The 22,841-nt window shown below is 46.5% G+C and overlaps 2 protein-coding genes across 4 annotated transcripts in view; one reads left to right on the top strand and one right to left on the bottom strand.

Moving 5' to 3' along the window:
* The window catches only part of LOC145361783 (ADP-ribosylation factor-binding protein GGA1-like), a 60,012-nt gene extending 42,962 nt beyond the window's left edge, over positions 1-17,050 (top strand). For all 3 annotated transcript variants that reach the window (XM_080217758.1, XM_080217756.1, XM_080217757.1), the window contains 6 exons: positions 856-929; positions 3,398-3,588; positions 5,065-5,399; positions 6,368-6,537; positions 8,747-8,857; positions 11,847-17,050. In XM_080217758.1, coding sequence (XP_080073884.1) covers positions 856-929; positions 3,398-3,588; positions 5,065-5,399; positions 6,368-6,537; positions 8,747-8,857; positions 11,847-11,957 — 992 coding nt within the window. In that variant the 3' untranslated portion in view covers positions 11,958-17,050. The remainder of the gene's footprint in view (positions 1-855; positions 930-3,397; positions 3,589-5,064; positions 5,400-6,367; positions 6,538-8,746; positions 8,858-11,846) is intronic.
* Positions 17,051-20,681: 3,631 nt separating this feature from the next.
* The window catches only part of LOC145361546 (cytohesin-2-like), a 57,171-nt gene continuing 55,011 nt past the window's right edge, over positions 20,682-22,841 (bottom strand). The window contains exon 13 of the mRNA XM_080217371.1: positions 20,682-21,879. Within this exon, the coding sequence (XP_080073497.1) occupies positions 21,801-21,879 (79 nt within the window). The 3' untranslated portion in view covers positions 20,682-21,800. The remainder of the gene's footprint in view (positions 21,880-22,841) is intronic.

Genomic DNA, 22,841 nt, shown 5'->3' with positions numbered 1-22,841 from the left:
GAAACCCCACAATTCAGAAGGAGGCCATTCGGCCCATCAAATCTGTACTGACCATAATCCCACTCGGGCCCTATTCGCATTTACTCTGCTAGGGTCAATTTAGCATGGCCAATAAATCTAACCCGCACATCTTTGGAGTGTAGGGGGAAATCCATGCAGACACAGGAGAACGTGCATACCCCACACAGGCAGTGACCCAAGCTGGGAATCGAACCCAGGTCCCTGACGCTGTGAGGCAGCAGTGCTAACCACTGTGCAACCCCAATAGACCAGTGAGTTTCCAGTTTTTATATTAGTGTCACAAGTGGTCTTACATTAACACTGCAATGAAGTTCCTGTGAAAATCCCCTAGTCGCCACACTCCGGCGCCTGTTCGGGTACACTAAGGGAGAATTTAGCATGGCTGAAGCACCCTAACCAGCACGTCTTTCAGACTGTGAGAGGAAACCCAGACAGACACAGGGAGAGTATGCAGACTCTGCACAGTCAGTGACCGAGCTGGAAATCGAACCCTGGTCTCTGGCGCTGTGAGGTAGCAGTGCCAACCACTGTGCAATAGTGCTGCCCATGTGAGATTGGACATTGCTGTAAACGGGTGTTATTAGATACAGTTCTATGACTCGATGTAGTCTTTTAAAGTCCAGTTGATAGACTCAGTTTATCCTAGAAAATATGTGCGGTGGTAAATCACAGCATTGTTATACTGTTGGGTGGTCTGCTAGATTGGTAGGAATAGCTTGCAGTTGTCGGGGAGATCGATGTGAATGATAAATCTGCAAGTTGCATTTCATCCCTAACATGCTCATGTGCACGAATCTTCTGTTCCAACTCTTTCCCCTCTTACTCTCCCTACAGGGCTGAATGATCTAGTTCCTAATGCAGTACCTTCATCGCAGTCTCTGGAATCAAGTAACTGGAACACATTTCAGGTAAGAAAATACATAACATGGAATTTTTTTATTCATTTGTGGGACATGGGCGTCGCTGGCTGGGCCAGCATTTATTGCCCATCCCTCGTTGCCCGAGGGCAGCTGAGAGTCTAACCACATTGCTGTGGCTCTGAAGTCACGTGTAGGCCAGACCAGATAAGGATGGCAGATTTCCTTCCCTAGAGTACATTAGTGAACCCGTTATTATTATTCTGTTGAGCTTATGTAAGAGTTTGTGTTTCCCATTGAACAAAGAACAGAAGAAAATGACAACACAAGAACAGGCCCTTCGGCCCTCCAAACCTGTACCGACCGTGCTTCCCGACTGAACTAAAACCCTTCCGGGGACCGTATCCCTCTATTTCCATCCTATTCGTGTGACTTATTTTATATTAAGAAAGGAAGTGCCTGTGGAAGGAAGAAGAAAAGTTCTCAGAATGAATTAATATTCACTCCGATCGTTTATTGACTGCTCCAGACTGATTCCGGGGACGGCAGGACCGATGTATGAGGAGAGGTTGACCTGGTTAGGATTATTTTCTCTGGAGTTCAGACAAATGAAACGGGGGCGAGGTGGGGTTTATAAAATTCTAACAGGACTAGACAGGGTAGATGCAGGAAGAATGTTCCTGATGGTGGGGGCGTCCCAGAATCAGGGGTCACAGTCTGCGGATACAGGGTAGACCATTTAGGACGGAGATGAGGAGACATTTCTTCACCCAAAGAGTGGTGAGCCTGTGGAATTCATTACCACAGGAAGTAGCTGGTGCCAAAACATTGAATGTATTCAAGAGGCAGCTGGATATAGCACTTGGGGCAAATGGGATCAAAGGTTATGGGGAGAAAACAGGATTAGGCTATTGAGTTGGATGATCAGCCATGATTGTAATGAATGGCAGAGCAGGCTTGAAGGGCCAAATGGCCTCCCCCCTTCACCTATCTTCTATGTTTCTATGCTATGTTGAGCCAAAGTCTGTAGGCCAGAGACTGGAAAGTGAACTGTACCTGCCATGTCAATATGGTGACTGGGAGAGCAAGTGTTTATCCTCTACACAAGTTTCCTCCCACCTTACGTCAGCTCATTTATCAGTTTAACCTTTCACTTGCTTCTCACTTACGCACTTGGTTTCCTCTGAAATGTGTCAATCATTATCTGAGTTGCCCTTTCAGGATAAGGAAGTTTCTCTTCAATTGCTGATTGGATTTATGAATGATTCATTAATATTTATGGCCCCTAATTTTTGGCTCTCCCTCAAATAACAAGATTTATTTAATCAAATTCCTTCTTGAGTTTTATGGCCTCTATTCGGTCACTCCATAGAATAGAATCATAGAATTCCTACGGTGCTGAATTAGGCCATTTGGCCCATCAAATCTGCACCAGCCACAATCCCTATCCTTGTAAGGATAGCCCAGGCCCTATCCTTGTAATCCCTTTTCTTTTATTAATTCATGGGACGTGGGCGTCCCTGGCTGGCCCAGGTTTAATTCCCAGCCTCAGGTGACTGTGTGGAGTTTGCTTCATGTCTGCATGGGTTTGCTCCGGGTGCCCTGGTTTCCGCCCACACTTCTAAGATGTGTGGGGTTAGATGGATTGGCCAAGCTAAATTGCTCTTTGCTGTTCCCCCGACACTAATGTTCCGGCATCCCTGACTTCCCGAAATAGCATCTTACCTAGGCTCACTCACATCTCTATAACCCCATATATTCACCCTGCTAATCCACCTAACCTACACGTTTTTGGACACTAAGAAGCAATTTAGCATTGCAAATCTCCCTAATCTACACATCTTTGGTAGCACTGCTGCCTCACAGCATCAGGGACATGGGTTCGATTCCAGCCTTGGGTGACTCTGTATGGAGTTTGCATGTTCTCCCTGTGTCGGGTGCTCTGGTTTCCTCCCACACTCTAAAGATGTGCTGGTTGGATGGATTAGCCATGCTAAATTGCTTCTTAGTGTCAAAAGATGTGAAGGTTTGCTGGATTAGTTGGGTAAATACATGGGGTTACACCAATAGGACTGTAAGTGGGTCTAGGTAGAATCCTGTTTCCAAGAGTCAGGGTTGCTGGAACATTGTTGTTCCCATGACACTGAAGGGAATTTAGCTTGGCCAATCCATCTAACCTCCATATCTTAGGAGTGTGGGAGGAAACCGGAGGAAACCCATGCAGACGTGAGACGAACTCCACAAAGTCACCTGAGGCCGGGAATTGAACCTGGGTCCCTGGTGCTGTAAAGCAGCCATGCAAACCACTGTGCTGCCCCCTCCTTGGGCTTCTCTTTTCTAGAGAAGGGAGCCCCAGGTTTTCCACTTTATTCCTGGCCATCCTGACACCTCAGTTCTGCCCTGTAATTCTTGTCAGCCGTTTTGAATCACCTTCCATGCCTCCTTTATCCATTCTTTATTATGTATGATAGATGTGCACAATTTCCATATAAGAGCAGCTGTTGTTTTATTTTCCCTAGTCCTCGGAGTCTGACGATACAAGCGGTCCTGTGGCCTCCGCCGAGTCTTCTGAGATGTTGAAACCAGCGGCTTCAAGCACCGGTCAGCAGAACCCTGCGTCTGCTGGGAAAAAAGCCTTGGATGACTTGGATATCTTGGGGAAAACCCTCCTTCAGCAGTCGTTGCCTCCAGGATCTCAGCAAGTCAAATGGTGAGAGACAGACAGAGGTGGAATCAGAATGGCATTTTGAGCCAGCGTTGTCGCTCTGTCCTATCTGGTTGTGGGGAATGTAGTCCCATCCATTTATTTCCATCAGTAACAATTCTGCACCATTGGGTTGCCAGCAATACTTTGCTGGGATTGTGTGCAGTGATGATACATTGACCATGTTACAAATGTTGAAGCAATTTTGGCTTTTGGTAGGATGAAATTCAGTTCTCTGGTGCGTGCAGTTTTGGCCTCCACGTTTAGTTTAGTTAATTATTATTGTCACGAGTAAGGCTTACATTAACACTGCAATGAAGTTACTGTGAAAATCCCCTACGCGCCACACTCTGGTGCCTGAGGGGGAATTTAGCATGGCCAATGTACCCAACGAGCATGTCCTTTTCAGATTGTGGGAGGAAACCGGAGCACCTGGAGGAAACCCATGCAAACACGGGGAGAATGTGCAGAGTCTGCACAGACAGTGAACCCAAGCGGGAATGAAACCTGGGTCCCTGGCACTGTGGGGCAGCAGTGCTAACCACTGTGCCGCTGTGCTGCCCATTTGCAATGGTGGTTCACCAGACTAATCCCTGGGATGGTCTTAATGATAGAAACTGGGCCTGAATTCTCTACAGTTTCAAAGAATGAGAACTGATCTCATTGTATTCTTACAGGGTGTGGTGGAATAGACGTGGATAGGATGTTTTCCTTGCCTGCTGAGTCTTGAACCAGTGGGCACAGTGTCAGAACAAATGAGTAGGCAATTTAAGACCGAGATGATGGCATAGTAGTTAGCACTATTGCCTCTCAGCACCAGGAACGTGGGTTCAATCCTGGCCTCGGGTCACTGTCTGTGTGGAGCTTGCACATCCTCCCCATGTCTGCGTGGGTTTCCTCCGGGTGCTCCGGTTTCCTCCCACACTCCAAAGATGCAGAAATCAGGTGGATTGGCATGCTCAATTGCCCCTTAGTGTCCAAAGATGTAGAGGTTAAGTGGAATAGTGGGGTAAATACATGGGGTTATGCCAATTAGGGTTGGGAGTAGACCTAGGTAAGATGTTGTTTCAGGGAGTTGGGGTAGATTCAGTGGGCTGAATGGCCTCCTTCTGCACTGTAGGGATTCTTTGTGGAGGAATCTCTTCACTCTAGAGTGGAGAATCTTTGGAATTCTGTACCCCAGAGGGCTGTGGAAACTCAGTCATTAAGTGTGATCAAGATAGAAATAGATGGATTCGAGAATACTAATAGTCTTGAGGGATTGTGGGGGAGAGTTAGATAGATGATCATCTATGATCCACTTGGATGGCAGATCAGGCTCAATGGGCTGAATGGCCTCTGCTCCTATTTCTTGTGTTTCTACATGAAGTTCTCTCAGTCAAGAGAAGATTGGAAGAAACCTAAAGTTAAGCATCATTTGGCCTGGGAAGGGAGAAGGTGTCCAGCCTTGATGTTTTCTCTTACCATGTATTTTTCTTGCAGGTCAGCCCCACAGCAAAGACAAACACTTCGCGATCTCCAGAATAAATCCAGCACAAACACTGCAGTTGCCTTGGGCACGTCGCCACTTTATCCTGCTTCAAACAAGAACATCTCGCCGATCCTCGGCGCAGCCCTTTCTTCAGGCCTTACCCTTCAACCCGATCAGCCAGCCACATTTGCGTGCAGTTCTTCCGTCCCCCCGGCTTCTGCTGCCTCGTGCGTAGGGCAAGCTGGGACTCAGCACAGTGCACAAGGAGGGCCCAGAATCTCACCGATGCCTCCTCAGGAAATCTCCCTAACTAATGTTTTAGTACCTCTAGAATCGATTAAACCAAGTGAGTATCAGGTTGTTCTTCACTTACATGGAGAGCGCCAGGGACCCGGGTTCGATTCCCGCCTCGGATCACTGTCTGAGTGGATTCTCCCTGAGTCTGCATGGGTTTCCTCTGGGTACTCCGGTTTCTTCTTTGTCCAAAGATGTGAAAGGTAGATGGGTTGGCCATGCTAAATTGCCCCTTAGTTTCCAAAGATGTACAGGTTAAGTGGATTAGTCATGCTAAATGTCTGGGGTTTTGAGGTAGGGTAGGCCTGGGTAAGATGCTCTTTTGGAGAGTTAGTGCAGATTCGATGGGCAGAATGGCCCCCTCTTACACGGTAGGATTCTGTGTTTGCCGGCCTGGGCCAGCACTTGTAGCCTGTCCCTAATTGCCTTTGAGAATGTGCTGGATTGGAGGATGGCACCGGTTCTGGGGTGGGAATTAGTGTTTTTTTAAATTCATTCATGAGACACAGGCATCGATGGCTGGCCAGTTGCCCATGTTCAGAGGGCAGTCAACACATTGCTGTGTTGTCACATGTAGGCCAGACCAAGTGAGGACAGCAGATTTCCTTCCCTAAAGGGCATTAGTGAACCAGATGGGTTTCTCTGACAATCGGCAATGGTTTCTTGGCCATCAGGTAGATTTTTAATTCCAGATTTTTTTTTTTAAATTCAGATTCCACCGTCTGCCGTGACGGGACTCGATCCCAGGTCCCCAGAACATTAGCTGAGTTTCTGGATTAATAGTCTAGTGGTAATACCACTGGGCCATCGCCTCCCCTTATCCTGACCCAGGATAGATGGTGTGTGTTTAGCATGTACAACATTGGATAGATGAATGGTATACATATGGTGTTGGATGTGGTGTGATAGTGGCTGGGTGGGTGGTACACGTGAGTGTGTACCATGTGTAATGATCAGTGCATTTCAAGTGACTTTTCTATCTCTCTGTCTTCCTCCACCCTTCCTCCCTCCGCCACACAGGTAGCATCTTGCCAGTCACGGTCTATGATAAGAATAGTTTCCGGGTACTGTTCCATTTTGCGAAGGATCCTCCCCCAGGACAGGTGGATGTTTTGGTCGTTGTTACCTCCATGATCAGTACAGCACCACAACCAGTGAAAAATATAAGGTTCCAAGCTGCTGTTCCCAAGGTACGAAGGATAGCGATATCCTCTTGTCATTGCATGTTGTTGAGTTGTTTTTAAATACAAACATAATTGTCCCTCGCTTTGAATGGCTCTGTTTAATTCCATGGTGCTCAATACTGTGGACGGTTCTGGTCACCCTATTATAGAAAGGATATTATTAAACTAGAAAGAGTGCAGAAATGATTTACTAGGATGCTACCGGGACTTGATGTTTTGAGTTATGTTTTGAGGCTGGATAGACTGGGACTTTTATCTCTGGAACTTAGGAGGCTGAGGGGTGATCTTACAGAGGTCTATAAAATAATGAGGGGCATAGATCAGCTAGATAGTCAATATCTCTTCCCAAAGGTAGGGGAGTCTAAAACTAGAAGGTGTAGGTTTAAGGTGAGAGAGGAGAGATACAAAAGAGTCCAGAGGGGCAATTTTTCACACAAAGGGTGGTGAGTGTCTGGAATGAGCTGGCAGAGGTGGGTACAATTTTGTCTTTTAAAAAGCGTTTAGATGGTTACATGGGTAAGATGGGTATGGAGGGGTATGGGCCAAACTCAAACAATTGGGACTAGCTTAGGGGTTTAAAAGGGGTGGCATGGACAAATGGGTCTGAAGGGCCTGTTTCCATGCTGTAAACCAGCTGTATGACTCTATGATACCCCTCCCAGTGCCTTGTGTCTTATCCCTGCGCAGTTATTCTACTGTTGTTGAGCATGGCAGCCATCTTTACCCAATCCTCATTTTCAAAACCAAAAGAGAAAATGCTGGAAAATCTCAGCAGGTCTGGCAGCATCTGTAAAGAGAGAAAAGAGCTGACGTTTCGAGTCCAGGCGACCCTTTGTCAAAGCTAAAAGGCACAGAAAGTGGGAGATGTTTATACTGCAGGGTGAGAGAATGAAGAATGAGTCATAGCCACAGAAATTGGGGGAAAGGCTGCTAATGGCAGCCCATTGAGAGTCACTAAGAAATGGAAAGTAGGGAAGGTGGATAGAGGGGAGAGACATGGGATTTCCTTATCGGAGAGAAGAGCAGTATTTCAGGGTAGGCATTCCTGGAAGAGAAGTGGCAGTGAGTTAAACACTGGATAAAAGCAAATTACAGCGGATGCTGGAATCTGAAACCAAAAGAGAAAATGTTGGAAAATCTCATCCTGCAGGAAGGGTTTTTACAACAATCACTTCACAGTCTGGATTCTAGATTTGTCTTGTTGAACATTTTTCAAATTTCACCATCTGTCGTGGCGGGATTTGAGTTCAGGTTCCCAGAGCAATGTTACAATTCTCTGGATTACTAGTCCAGTGATACTGCCACTACGCCACCGTCTCCCACTCGGGAAGCCTGCTGGCGTTTCCCCACACACACACACACACACACACACACACACACACACACCCCCCCACCCCCCCCCCACCCACCCACGGTCTCTAAAGCTCGCTGCAGTTCACCAACTGACACTTAGCTGACAGCGCAATCTGGATTAGAAACTAGAAGCAGGAGCAGGCCATTCTGCCCTTTTGATTCAGTTCCACCATTCAGTTGAGGCCCTTAAGAGGCCGAGAAGCCTTGGCTGCACACAATTAACTGTCTGATTGGATTGTAAAATTCACTCGTGGCTTCCAGAACTGGTGTGCCTAAAACCCCAACTTCTATTTCTGTGTTCGTGCTAATACTGCTGGCAGCAAGATGCACGGTGGCAGTGGTTAGCACTGCTGCCTCATAGCGCCAGGGACTCGGGTTCAATTCTATTTGTGTGGAGTCTGCATGTTCACCCTGTGTCTGTGTGGGTTTCCTCCCACACTCCAAAGATGTGCAGGTTAGGGTTAAATGGAGTGACCATGCTAAATTGCCCCTTGGTGTCCAAAGATGTCAGGTTAGGGGCATTAGCCATGCTAAATTGTCCCTAACTCAGATGAAGAATATAGACCGAAGCCTGAAGTGTACAATAGAACAAGTGTCCAAAGATGTGCAGGTTAGAACTGGCTCTGACAAAGTGCCATCTAGACTCGAAACGTTGGCTCTATTCTCTCTCCACAGATGCTGTCAGAGCAGCTGCGGTTTTCCAGCCTTTTCTGTTTGATTCCGGATTCCGCAGTATTTTGCCTTTATCTAATTTTAACGTTTTATCCCCTTCTGCCGGGCTGCCCTTCTAGAGGAATTTGTTTGTCTCTCTCTCTACCCTCCCAACTCCTTGCAGAAATCTTTAATCAGCTTCCTTTTGCAGGTTATGAAGGTCAAGTTGCAGCCTCCATCAGGCACTGAGCTGCCAGCTTTTAATCCTATTCTCCCACCTTCTGCAATCACGCAGGTCCTGCTACTAGCAAACCCACAGAAGGTGAGTGTGCCTCTACCGTGTACCCACTAATTAACCAACAGCCCAGGCAGGCGATTTGGCACAGCAAGCCCCTTCCCTTATTCCCCATCGGTGTTTTTCGTCAAGCCCGCAAAGTGATTTGCGATGTTTTATTTTGTGAAAGGTGTTATAAATGAAAAGGCTGAATTTTATATGTTCCCTCGGGACGTGTTTGACACGGTGGGAGGGGAGGGGGATCACCCTACCACCTTCCTGCTCCCACTCACCCCCATAATACAGGGGATAAATCAGCGCCGTATCCAGCTGCCCATATTAAAATGACCAATTAAGGGTTGACTAGGCTTGCCACCAGGCTGATTGAACCCCAATAATACGCTGCCCATGCCGTAATATGTTTGGTGTGGGCTGCGTAACGGCATCAGGAAGCCTGTGTTTTTCAAACTCCAAATGGTTTGGGGGGGGGGGTGTGCAAGCTTTTAAGTGGTTGCCCTTTGATTGACCCGCTCCAAGTTTCTAACCAACCTTCTTTCCAGCCCCTACCTTCGCTCACTGCCCCTCTCCCCAAACCCTCCCTCCCTCCCTCCTGGCTCAAGGCCCCAGTCTCGCAAGGATGTTACTGGGTCTGGAAGGTTTGAATAATAACGGATAGGTTGGGACTTTTCCCTGGTGTGGAGATGCCAGCTTTGGACTGGGGTAAACATACTAAGAAGTCTCACAACACCAGGTTAAAGTCCAACAGGTTTATTTGGTAGTAAACGCCACTCGCTTTCAGAATGCTGTTCCTTCGTCAGGTGAGTGGAGAGTCGTGATCAGAACTCTCCACTCGTCTAACGAAGGAACAGCATTCTGAAAGCTAGTGGCGTTTACTACCGAGTAAACCTGTTGGACTTTAACCTGGTGTCATGAGACTTCTTACTGACTTTTCCCTGGAACATAAGAGGATGAAGTTTAAAGTTTATTTATCAGTGTTACAGGAGGCTTACTTTAGCACTGCAGTGAAGTTTCTGTGAAAATCCCCCAGTTGCCACACTCCAGCGCCAGTTCGGGTACACTGAAGGAGAACTTAGCATGGCCAATGCACCTGTGCCAGTGGTGAGCACTGCTGCCGGTTCGATTCCTGGCTTGGGTTACTGTCTGTATGGACTTTGTACATTCTCTCCTTGTCTGCATGGGTTTCCTCCCATGGTCTGAAAGACGTGCTGGTCAGATGCATTGAGCTGAACAGGCGCCAGACTGTGGTGACTAGGGCAATTTCACAGTAACTCCACTGCCATGTTAATGTAAGCCTTACTTGTGACTAATAAAATTAACTTTAACCTAGCCAGCCTGTAGGAGGAAACCAGAGCACCCAGAGGAAATCCACACAGACACGGGGAGAACGTGCAAACTCCACACAGTGACCTGAGCCGGGAATCGAACCCAGGTCCCTGGCGCTGTGAGGCAGCAGTGCTAACCACTGTGCCAACCGTGCTGTCCATAAGGGGTGACCATATAGAGGTTTATAAAATCATGAGGGGTATAGCTAAGGTGAATAGCCTCTCCAGGGTATGGGAGCCCAAAACTAGAGGGTCGAGGTTTAAGGTGAGAGGAAAATGATTTAAAAGGGACCTGAAGGGGAACTATTTCACACACAGGGTGGTGTGTGTATGGAATGAGTTGCCAGAGGAGGTGGTCGAGGCGGGCACAATTACAACATTTAAATGATATTTATACCTTTATGTACATGGATGGGAAAAGTTTAGAGGGAGGTGGGCCAAATGTAGGCAAATGGGACTAGTTCCGTTTAGGAAACCTAATCGCTGTGGATGAGTTGGGCCGAAGGGCCTGTTTCCGTGCTGTATATCTCGATGACTTGCATGTTTCGGGTATACTGGTACAATGAACAATCTGATTTGATGTGTATGTATATAATCACGGCAACAGGGTGGTATCACTCATCGCTGAAGCTAAATATGCAGCAACGTCGTTTCCGATGTTTAAAAGGTGGAACGGAATACCCTTTGAATGCACCTAATCAATTTAAGGGTGGCACAGTGGTGGGCACTGCCACCTCACAGCTTCCAGGGTTCGATTCCTGGCTTGGGTCGCTGTCTGTGTGGAGACTGCACGTTCTCCCTGTGTCTGCGTGGGTTTCCTCCATATGCTCCAGTTTCCTCCCACAGTCTGAAGATGTATAGGTTCGATGGATTGGCCGTGGTAAAAATGTGGTGTTGCAAAGATAGGGTGGGGAGCGTGTCTGGTTAAGATACTCTGTCAGAGAGCAGATGCAGGCCTGGTGGGCCAAATAGCCTCCTTCAGCACTGTAGATACTCCATGATTTGAGAAGGTTTGTTTATCCCAGATATTTGATTTGGCATCTCTTGATCCATTGCTATTAATATTTTTGTCAAATTATTTTGTTTGGCTTCATAATCAAGGACTTGCCCAGCTGTGTGAGGGAATTGAATTAGCAAGCACAACTGAACATTTAAGTTCATACAGATCTGTTTTTTGCAAGGTTTTATGTCCTTTCTCCTCTTCCTTTCTGGGCTGCCAACACGTCACCCACAATTCCTGAGAGAAGATAGTTACCAATAAATCCTAAGGAGCAATTTAGCATGGCCAATCCACCTCACCTGCGCATCTTTAGACACTAGGGGACAATTTAGCATGGCCAATCCACCTCACCTGCGCATCTTTAGACACTAGGGGACAATTTAGCATGGCCAATCCACCTAATCTACACATCTTTGGACCCTAAGGGACAATTTAGCATGGCCAATCCCAATAACTTGACTGTGGGAAGAAACCCACATAGACATGGGGAGAATGTGCAGACTCCACACAGACAGTGATCCAAGTTGGGAATTGAACACGAGTCTCTGGCGCTATGAGGCAGCAGTGTTAACCACTACGCCACCAATTAATGATGTTAGAGGCAATTCATTTCTGTTGGTGGGTGGGGTCGAGGGAAGTTCTTGTTTCTAAGCTGTGTAAGCGAAAGACTAAAGTGCAGCCTCGTTCCTTGCAGGAGAAAGTCCGGTTACGGTACAAGCTCACGTTCACACTGGGCGACCAGACCTTCAACGAGATGGGAGACGTGGACCAGTTCCCACCTCCAGAATCATGGGGCAAACTCTAACAGGGACACAACAGAGACACTACACAACACTGCTGCTCTTATTGTCTGGAGACCATCAACGTTGTGCGAATGAGGTGAACAACGGGGGGGGCTACAGTAATTAAGATAAAATCCTGAAGCAGCCAATTCCTGATTTCTAAGGCAGATCTGATGGTGCGGCAGACTGGTCTGGAGCATGGCCTCCCGTTGGGTAGGATGCTGTTATTAACCCCCTCCCCTCCCATTAGCTGGCAATGTCAGAATAGTTCCACCTCCCTCTGTGTGTGCACTGGACTGATGTCATAAAGACTCCATTAGCATTATTCAACGTGTGATAAAAATTATTCCCAAAAAAAAACACTTGTTATTCTGCCTGGTTTTGAAAGTCTCCTTTTTCCGAGATGACGAGATTTAACTCTGTTCCCCTCTCCCCAAATTGAACCGATGTACGTCCTCTCGGTTGATGAGACCAGCGTGCGGCCAAGCCACGCGGACCAGAAGGTTCCACTCCTGCCCTCTGCAAAGTTGGCCACTTATCGGCTAGCGTAGCGACACTACAGTTAGCCCACGGCGACTCGGGGCTCACAAGAATCACATCGGACGGTGCTTCCATTCGTAAGTTTTTTTTTTAAACAGGCGATTCCTCCTGAGAAGTGTTCCTCTGGGCTGTTGGCTTTTGACATTCCCTGCTTTCCTTGGCTTGTTTATGAAGGTTGACCACTTGAGACAAGATGGGGAAGCTGAGTTGTAGGAACTGTACGCTTGTGCTGAAGGAGAAGGTTGCGTTTGCTGCCAGCACCATGCAGACGCAGTTGGTACTGTTTTACCCCATGACGTCCTTGCGAGTGAACAAGTATAAACAGCCCTATGTTGGCACAAAACCTACTGAATACATATGCGTCTTACCAAACTGAAAACTCTGCATTGTCACTTACCGATAGAGATATCCCATAGGGCAGCATAGGTGCTGCCTCACAGCGCCAGGGACTCGGGTTCGATTCCCGGCTTGGGTCTCTGTTTGTGTGGAGTTTGCACATTCTCCCCATGTCTGCGTGGGTTTCCTCCGGGTACTCCGGTTTCGTCCCACAGTCTAAAGATGTGCGGATTAGGTTGATTGGCCGTGTTAAATTACCTCTTAATGTCAGGGGGACTAGCTAGGGTAAATGTATGGGGTTATGGGAATAGGACTGGGTGGGATTGTGGTCAGTGCAGACTCGATAGGCCGAATGGCCTCCTTCTGCACTGTAGGGATTCTATGACTCTAAATACCCGGCATTGATAGCATAGGGGTGGGATGGAAATACATTTCTAAACTTGAAACCATTAACTTTCAGTCCCAGTAGAGTGCAGAACCAATGATTCCTTTGAAATAGATGAACCATTTTAAAGTAAAATGAAGTTTATTTATTAGTGTCAGAAGTAAGGTTTACATTAACACTACAATTAAGTTATTCTGAAATTCCACTGGTCACCACACTCTGGTGCCTGTTTGGGTACACTGAGGGAGAATTTGGCACGACCAATCCATCTAATCAGCAAGTCTTTCAGACTGTAGGAAGAAACTGGAGGAACCCACGCAGACACAAGAGGAGAACGAGCATACTGCGCACAGACAGTGACCCAAGCCAGGAATCGAACCCAGATCCCTGGCGCTGTGAGGCAACAGTGTTAATTTAACAGAACTGTTAGAAGATTGCAAGCCCCCGGCATGTGAAGTAAGAGAAGAAAGTTGCATTTTAAAGATTGCCGGAGTAGAGATCACAGTCTGGTTCTTGCTGGCACTGTCGCCTGCAAATGATACCATCGGTTTCTCTGCGTGGACAGGCAAGTGTGCCCGCACACACTGGTGTCGGCAACTATCTTGCGTTTTAAACAGTATAACCCACGTAGTGAGATGTTGTTCTCTGATCTCTTACAGACGCAGGGTCAGGGTTAGGCCTCGAGGCATTATTTGCATTGAGGAAAAACTTGCTTGCAAAGTTTGGATGTATGGATCCAGCCTGGTGAGCAGTAAGATACGCCGCATAAGGAGTCCAAGGATTTATAGCCCAGCGTCTCTGTCCGATGCTCCCCGAGTGCATGGCTTCCTCACTGGGAGTGTAACATAGTAGGTTTAACCACCTGATATCCAGCAATTTAACCTGATCCCCAGCTCTCGTGGGTGCTAGATGAGCTTGTTCTTGTGTAGCTTCTGCCCCTGAGCTGTGGGTGCCTTGGCTTTTGACTGTGACATTCCCTGCTGTCCTTGGCTTGCTTATGAAGGTTGACCACTTGGGACAAAGTGGGGAACCTAACTTGTAGGTACTATACCGTTGTGCTGAAGAAGGAAAAGGTAGCGCATCAGACCTGGAGGGAGGAGGAGGGCCTGTAAGGGAGGGAGTGAGGATATCCACAGGAGAGACCAGTAAGGGCAGTTTAATGTGAACCCAGAATTAGGACTCTTGCCCTTCCAGGCTCTTCTTTAAGGCAAGTAAAATTTCCAGAAACATCAAGGTGATCGGGAAGAGTCAACATGGTTTTGTGAAAGGAAAACCATGTTTAACCAACTTGCTGCAGTTCTTTGAAGGAGTAACATGTGCTGTGGGTAATGAGGTGCCGATGGACAGATGTCTTTTAGATTTTTAAAAGACATTTGACAGGGTCCCATATCAAGAGTTACTGTGCAGAGTCGGAGCTCCTGGCGTAGGGGGTAACTTAGCGTGGTTAGAAGATTGGCTGGCTGATAGAAAATAGAGAGTATGCATAAATGGGTCCTTTTCTGATTTACCAGATATGATGAGTAGAATCCTGCTGCAGTCTGTGCTGGGACCTCCACTTTCTACAGTTTGTGTTAATGACTTGCATGAGGAGAATGAAGGCATGGTAGCTAAGTATGCTGTGAAGAGGACATAAGGAGGTTGCAATAAGTTGAGTCAGTGTACAAAATATCTGGCAGATGGGATGCAGTGTGGGAAAATATAAAGTTGTTTGCTTTGGCAGGAAGGTTGAAAAAGCAGAATATAACTTAAATGGCAGAAGGGCTGCAAAATTCTGAGGTGCAGAGGAATCTGGGTGTTCCAGTGTATGAGTGGAAAAAAGATGAGAATGCAGGTACAGCACGCACTTAAGTCTAATGATACGCTACCATCTATTACGAGAAGAATTGAACATTTAAAAGTAAGAATGTAATGCTTAAGTGATACAGGATAATGCTGAGACATCTCAAATACTGTGTGCAGATTTGGTTGCCTTACTTAAGGGAGAATGGAAGTGTGAAGGAGACAGTTCACTAGACCGTTTCCTGGATTGATACCTGGAATGAGTGGGTTGTCTAATGAGGAAAAGTTGAACAAACTGGGCTTGTTTCTACTGGAGTTAAAAAGAGAGGGGACATCTTGAGTGAAGCTTATAAGGATCCTGAATGGTCTTGCCAAAGTGGATATGGAAAAGATGCATCCTTTTGTGGACAAATCCAGAACGATTTTAAAATTAGAGATCATCCTTTTAGGCCAAAGATGTGGAGAATTTTTTTGTCTGAGTCGTGTAACTTTGAAACACTCTCTGCTTCAGAAGGTGGCGGAGCCAGGGTCACTGAATAGTTTTAAGATTTAAAGTTTATTTATTAGTCACAAGTAAGGCTTACATTAATGAAGTTACTGTGAAACTCCCCCTGTCGTCACAGTCTGGGCCTGTTTGGGTCAATGCACCTAATCAGAATGTCTTTCAAACTCACGCAGACACGGAGAGAACATGCAAATTCCACATAGACAGTGACCCAAGTCAGGAATCGAACCCAGATCCCTGGTGCTGTGAAGCAGCAGTGCTAACCACTGTGCCATTGTGAGGTGCTGGCGTTGGACTGGGGTGGGCACAGCAAGAAGTCTCTCAGCACCAGGTTAAAGTCCCAACAGGTTTATTTGGAATCACGAGCTTTCAGAGCGCTGCCCCTTCATCAGTTGAGTGATACCTGATGAAGGAGCAACGCTGTGAAAACTGGTGATTCCAAATAAACCAGCTGGACTTTAACCTGGTGTTGTGAGACAATTTACTGAATATTTTTAAGGTGGAGGTAGATTCTCGTTAGATAAAGGAATCCGAGATTATTGGGGGTAGATAAGAGTGTGGGATTAGAAACACAAACAGAACGGCCATGATCTTATTGAATGGTGAAGCAGGCTTGAGGGGCTGAATGGCCTATTTGTGTCGTGAGTTGCCTCCCCAGCGGCACCCTACTAAGAAACTATAGAGAAAATGCCATTCTGCACCTGCCTTGCAGATGAAGGGACTGAAGTCTGTTTTAGGTGCCCACCTTCGAACAGAGGAACCCTAACCCATGTGACATGCACGTGCAGTTTCCAACACACAATGAGCATGTTGACTGTACCTTGAATCCTTGGATATCCATTTGATACAATCCAATTCCGAGGCCATTGAATCACTTGCGAGTGACCAGCCTGTGATATTTGTGAACTAGTTACAACAGCAGCACAGTGCCTCGTGAGATAACTCTTGGATTATATTTGGTTTACTGTTGCCATTGTTCCTTTGATTCTAGGACCCTGACTATACCATGGTCTTTGTGTGTCTATTCAACGTGCCCCTAGCTGTACCTCGCTGGGCAAAACCAGTGGAGGTGCGCTTTAATAATCTGCGTGGAAGTGTTAGTCAGATGGACGTGGTGACTGAATGAATGGTTTAAAAAAAAAATTGTAGCTCAGTGATTTAACAGACCTCCTACCAGCAAATAAAACTGATGCTTGTTGGCATGGACGAACCTGTCAACCACCATTTTTTTTTCAGAGACTTTTTTTTCATTGTTGCCCCTTGCACAGTGATGGTGAGGTGGGAAGCTGGCAGTGCTATTTCCTGCTAAATCTTCTTTGGTTGTATCTCTGGTATTTTTTGGTGGGTGGGAGGAGGCGTTTGTTGCCGCAGACCTGAAATGATGGAAGGTCCATTGCCCTATTCCTTCTCTGCCGCTGCCCCCACCCACCCCATAGCTATCCGAACCCAAAAATAGTGTAGGAGTACAAACAGTCCCTCAAGAAAGTCTTTGCAATGAGCGTCAGCAGTGGAAGTATCGCATTGTCGAGTGAAACTGTTCATTTTGGGTGGGTTGGGGGGGCTCTGCCCATATTGGTGGGCGTGGGGAGGGGGGGGCGGGGGGACTCTGTCCGCCATATTGGGGAGGGGGTGGTGGCTTGGCCACATTGTTTGATCTGCCTCAGAAAGTGGAAATGTGTCTAGCCTGAGAACGGGTGCACTACTTCCTTACTCTTAACACTGCTTACTTATTTGTTCCACTAAATATTCTTTGTCTCCCCTGCTGGGGATCTGTAGAAGCGACTTGTGTATATATTTATATGGCCTTTCAGAATTATGTACATTAGAGCAAAGATTTATTTATGGGAATTAAAGTTTTCTTTTCCTGGGATTGTGCGAGTCGCGTCATGTGCACTAGGGTCTCCTTTTCTTGTGTGTATATCTTTTTCCAATAAATCGTTCAAGGTCAGCCTTTCTTTTATTTGGCATTAGATTTAAAGGGGATCTTTTACCGAAAGTAAACAGTGGAAGAGGCTTCTATCCCGAGTGTCTGGGGTAGATTTGAGCTTAGAGTTCTGGAAAGAAAACATGTACAAGAAGGAGCACCTTCTGCACTCCTCCCCTCTCCATCTTGAGGCAAGTGTAGAAGGTGCTTCCTCTGCAACTCCATCTCCAGCTCTGAAGTGTTTTTCTACGTCGCCAGTGGCTCAGGTCGCACCCACTGATTCACGAGACACGAAGAGAAGGAACTGGTGAAGGATGGAGCCCGTGCTTTGCTCTGCTACACCAATAAGTCTGAGCACACAACAAGTTGAATTCTGGATGCGGCTTTGTTGTGAAGCTTTACTGCACATGGACCCTAAAGAGCAAGAGACAGTCGCGCACTTTGTCTTTTAAAAGATGGGAGAAGCGTTGATTAGCTAATGTACCACAGCTAGTCCCATTGCACTGTCAACATGAATTAGGCAAACTACTGCCAGGTGCAATAGAAAGAGCTCTCACTCATCAGAATAGATTTCAGTTCATTTTAATAGAATCCTTACAGTGCAGAGAGCGGCCGTTCAGCCCATTGAGCCTGAACTGATCACAATCCCACCCAGGCATTATCTCCATAACCCCACATATTTACGCTGCTAATCCCCCTGAAGGACAATTTACAATTGCCAATCCATCTACTCTGCATTCTTTGGACTGTGGGAGGAAACCAGAGCACCCAGAGGAAACCCACGCAGACACGGGGGAGAACGTGCAGACTCCGCACAGACAGTGACACGAGTTGGGAATCGAACCCAGGTCCCTGGCGCTGTGAGGCAGCAGTGCTAACTATTGTGCCACTGTGCTGTCCAAGATTGCAATATCTATGGAGATTTTTAGAAACAGCAGAACAAAATGGTTGATGTCAATTTTTTCTGCAAAATATAAAATTTATTACTCTATTTACAGCAACATAACTAAAGTTCATTTTCCACAAAACGCTTTTAACAGATAAGAATATAAACGTGACCACAGCGAGTATAAACATGACCTTCACGAGAAATGTAGCTACCAAAATGAGGCATAAGTTGAATTTCTCCTTCTATCAAACTCTTAGCTGTTCCCTTTAAGTGTCAGAAAGACAATAGTTAGGAAATAATTACATTTCTCTGAAGCCGACTCAGTTTCACTAACCTAACAGTGTCAAAGGCGTCACTGCTATAACGTACATAATCCTAAAATTATGGCCTGTTTATTTTCAGTATGTTTGCACAAACAGCCATGAGCTAAATGCTAAGATGCGTTACTTGTGATAGTTCAGGCATAAATGTTGGCCAAGCCTGGTTGTTTTCAGGTATATATCTTATTCATTTGTGGGACATGGGTATCGCTGGCTGGGCCAGCATTTATTGCCCATCCCTAGTTGCTCCCTGAGAAAGTGTTGGTGAGCTGTCTTCTTGAATCGCTGCAGTCCACACACTGTAGATTGACCCACAATGCCGTTTGGGGGGGGGGGGGAGTTCCAGTATTTTGACCCAGTGAAGGAACGGCTGATGTATTTCCAAGTCAGGATGGTGAGTGGTTTGGGGGAGAACTTGCAGGTGGTGGTGTTCCTGTGTATCTGCCACCCTTGTCCTTCTAGATGGAAGTGCTCATATTACCAAGGCATCTTTTACTTCCACCTGTACTTAAAATAATGCGCAAAGTGTCAGCCTGGATGGCCATTTGGCCCATTGAGTCTACACACACTCTGAGAGTATCTTACCGAAGCTGTCTCCCCTGCTCTATCCATGGCCAATCCACCTAACCTACATACCTTGGCACACTAAGGGATAATTTAGCATAGCCAATCCATCTAACCTACACGTCTTGGGACACTAAAGGGGCAATTTAGAGTGGCTAGTTCCCCCTAAACTGCACGTCTTTGGAGTGTGGGAGGAAACCGGAGCACCAGGAGGAAACCCGTGCAGACACGGGGAGAACATGCAGACTTTACCCTGTCACCTATATTGGGAATGGTGCCATAATCTATCCAAGGGGTACAAAAGCTATCCACTGAGCCACAGCTGAACATAGAGTAGAAAGACTAAGATAGTGAAAGATCAAATGTCTATTAAACTCACCAGAGTGCTAATCGGAATATCTTATCGTGCTTGGGAAGGGACTCAATGAGACCCCATAATCCAGTGATTGTTGCCTTGGTGAGCCCTGTATGGATATGAGTGCTTGTGTTGACTATAGGGGGTGCGACTATGGGCTTGGACTCAGTTGCCTCCTTCCACCGCCTTTCCCCACTAAACCCACTGTCGGAATAGCTTGCCAACGTTCCTTGTGCAGGCAGAAGAATTGGGAAGTTGTCACGTGTTGAAATGTAGCCCAACAATAGTGAACTTCTAGGGGAATTGAAAACCAGGGAGCAAGGTAACTACCTTCTCACGCTTGAGGCTTTGGTATCATGGTGTACTGGACATAAACCATTCAAAGCAATGCAACGTGCATAGTGTAAAACAAGTAGCCCTCTATTTTGAACCTAGATTTATTAATAAGTGTGTATTTTATATAAAAACTCACCATATACCCATACGTATGTCTATCTTTTAAAAACACATTCAGATATTCAAAGGTATATTTAATGAGATGAAAAGATGCTTTGTCAGAGAGTTGATGCAGATTTGATGAGCCGAAAGGCTCCCTTCTGCACCGTAGGAATTTTACGATTATAAAGTACGTTTTTAACCACCGTTCCATCAATCAGTTTGTCAACCATTTTAATTCAGGATTACATAGCTTTTTTTTTCTTGAATCTCTGGAATTAAGAATCTGCTGACGGCCATGATGTCATTGTCGACCGTTGGAAAACCCCATCTGATTCACTAGTATCTTTTAGGGAAGGAAATCTGCTGGTCTGGCCCACACGTGACACCAGAGCCACAGCAATGTGGTTGACTCTCAACTGCCCTCCAAGGGCATTCAGGGATGGGCAATAAATGCCGGCCAGCCAGCGACGCCCATGTCCCACAAATGAATAACAAAAATAGATGTCCTAACAATAGCTCTCTGATACTGAAAAACTGCCACACCTCAAAAGCCAAGTCATCTTAATCAGTCCAAATATATTGGCTGTCGACTGGGTCATTTTGAAATATTATGAGTATGTATGAACACTAAGGAATTGAAGGAGGAGACCATTTGTCCTTTTGAACCCTAGATCACGATTGATTTTCTATCCCTTAATTCGCTGATCTCTATAGATCTGTGTCTTGATTATACTCAACATATGAACGTCCAGATCCCTCGGGTAAAGAATTACAAAGATTTGAGCCCCTTTAAGTGAAACAATCTTTCCTCAACTCAGTCAAAATGGGCCGATCCCTCACTTTTGATTTTATTCATTCGTGGGACATCGCTGGCTGCGCCAGCATTTATTTCCCATCCCTGGTTGCCCCTTGAGAAGGCGGTGGTGGGCTGTCTCCTTGAATCGCTGCAGTCCACGTGCTGTGGGTTGACCCTCAATGCCGTTAAGGAGGGAATTCCAGGATTTGGACCTGGCGACTGCAAAGGAACGGCCAATATATTTTCAGGTCAGCCCCTGAGACTGGGAGCTAATTCTGGACCTTGCAGCCAAGGCAAACAGCCTCCTAGCACCGATCTACAAAGACCCTTAAGAATTGCAAAAGTGTCAGTGCAATTACCCCTCACTCTAGTGAGGACAGGCCCAATCTATGCAACCTCTTCTGAACATCTGCTGATTCATTCCAGGATTCAGCCTTGTGAACCTTCACTGCAGTCTTAAGGCAAGTACATCCTTCCTTTAGATAAGGAGGTTAAAAGTATGCACAGTACTCCAGGTGTGGCCTCACCAAAGTCTGATGTGTTTTAGCTGGATACCAATGAGGATAAGCACCACGCTGGTCACCGACAAAGTTCTAGCTGAACGCGAGGCAAAGAATTCAACCATTATCCCAGGATTCTGCATGGGATGTCTTGAGAAAAACCAATCGATGTTAATGGAGCCCAACAATTCCGATAAGAAGTTGGACCACGGAACCATATGCAAAGTGGTGGAGTGCAGGACGAGGGATTATTATCAAACCTTGATGGCTCCCATCTGATCCATCGATGTGCAGAGAAAGAGTTCTGATAACTGAAGGAGCGACAAGAGCGCGAAGGTGTGCGCAAATCCCAATTCGGAATAAAGGAACCCCCCCCCCACCCCAGCTGAGCATCCCGATATCTGGGATACCAGGAGGAATGTTCTGGGAATTGTCCATGCACCAGCCAGTGGAATACGTAGAGTCGCCACCTGCGTCAGTTCACTGTCTTGTTTATCTATCTGTTCGAGAGGGAAAGAATGAAGTAAAATCCTTTTCAATTCGATTTGTTGACGGTTAACTTTTTCTTTCTTGCTGCCACCATGTCATAGAAAGGATCTCGGGTGATGCTGGCTCTGAAATGTAGTAAAAACATGTTAAACCTTTGCAATCAATTTAATTTTAAAAAATAACGTTTCACTACACGTTCTAGCACTCAAAACACTCCTCAAACACCAAGGCCACAATCTGAAAAATTGGGGGTTGGGGGGAATGGCATAGTGGTATTGTTGCTGCACCAGTAACCCATAACCCCATGACACCCAGGTGAATCCCACCACGACAGATGGTGAAATTTGCATTCAATAAAAATCCGGAATTAAATTCTAATGATGGCCTTGAAATGTTTGTCGGGGCAGGTTAGCATTGCTGCCTCACAGCACCAGGGACCCAGGTTCGATTCCCGACTTGGGTCACTGTCTGCGTGGAGTCTGCATGTTCTCCCCGTGCCTGCGTGGGTTTCCTCCGGGTGCTCCGGTTTCTTCCCGCAGTCCAAAAATGTGTGGGTTAGGTGCATTGGCCATGCTAAATTGCCACTTAGCATGAAGGGGACAAGCAGGGTAAATGCATGGGATTATGGCGATAGGGCCTGGATGGGATTGTGGTTGATGCAGACTTGATGGGTCGAGTGGCCTCCTCCTGAACTGTAGGATTCTATGATTCTAAGAAAAACCCATCTGGTTCACTTACGCTCCTTTAGGAAATTGGGCACAGTGGTTAGCACTGCTGTCTCACAGCACCAGGGACCCGAGTTCGATTCCTGGTTTGAGTCGCTGCCTGTGCAGAGTTTGCACATTCTCCCCATGTCTGCCTGGGTTTCCTCCAGGTGCTCTGATTTCCTCCCACAGTCCAAAAGACATGCTGATTAGGTGCATTGGGGCCATGCTAAATTCTCCCTCGGTGTGCCTGAACAGGAGTGTGGCGATTTGGTGATTTTCACAACTTCATTGCATTGTTAATGTAAGCCTACTTGTGACAATAACAAATAAACTTTAAACTTTAGAAAACTCCATCCCGACCTGGTCTGGCCGACATGTGA

Source organism: Carcharhinus amblyrhynchos, chromosome 35, assembly GCF_965287045.1.
Source record: "Carcharhinus amblyrhynchos chromosome 35, sCarAmb.v2.hapA, whole genome shotgun sequence".
Lineage (NCBI taxonomy): Eukaryota > Metazoa > Chordata > Chondrichthyes > Carcharhiniformes > Carcharhinidae > Carcharhinus > Carcharhinus amblyrhynchos.
This window is presented reverse-complemented; position numbering and strand designations above follow the sequence as displayed.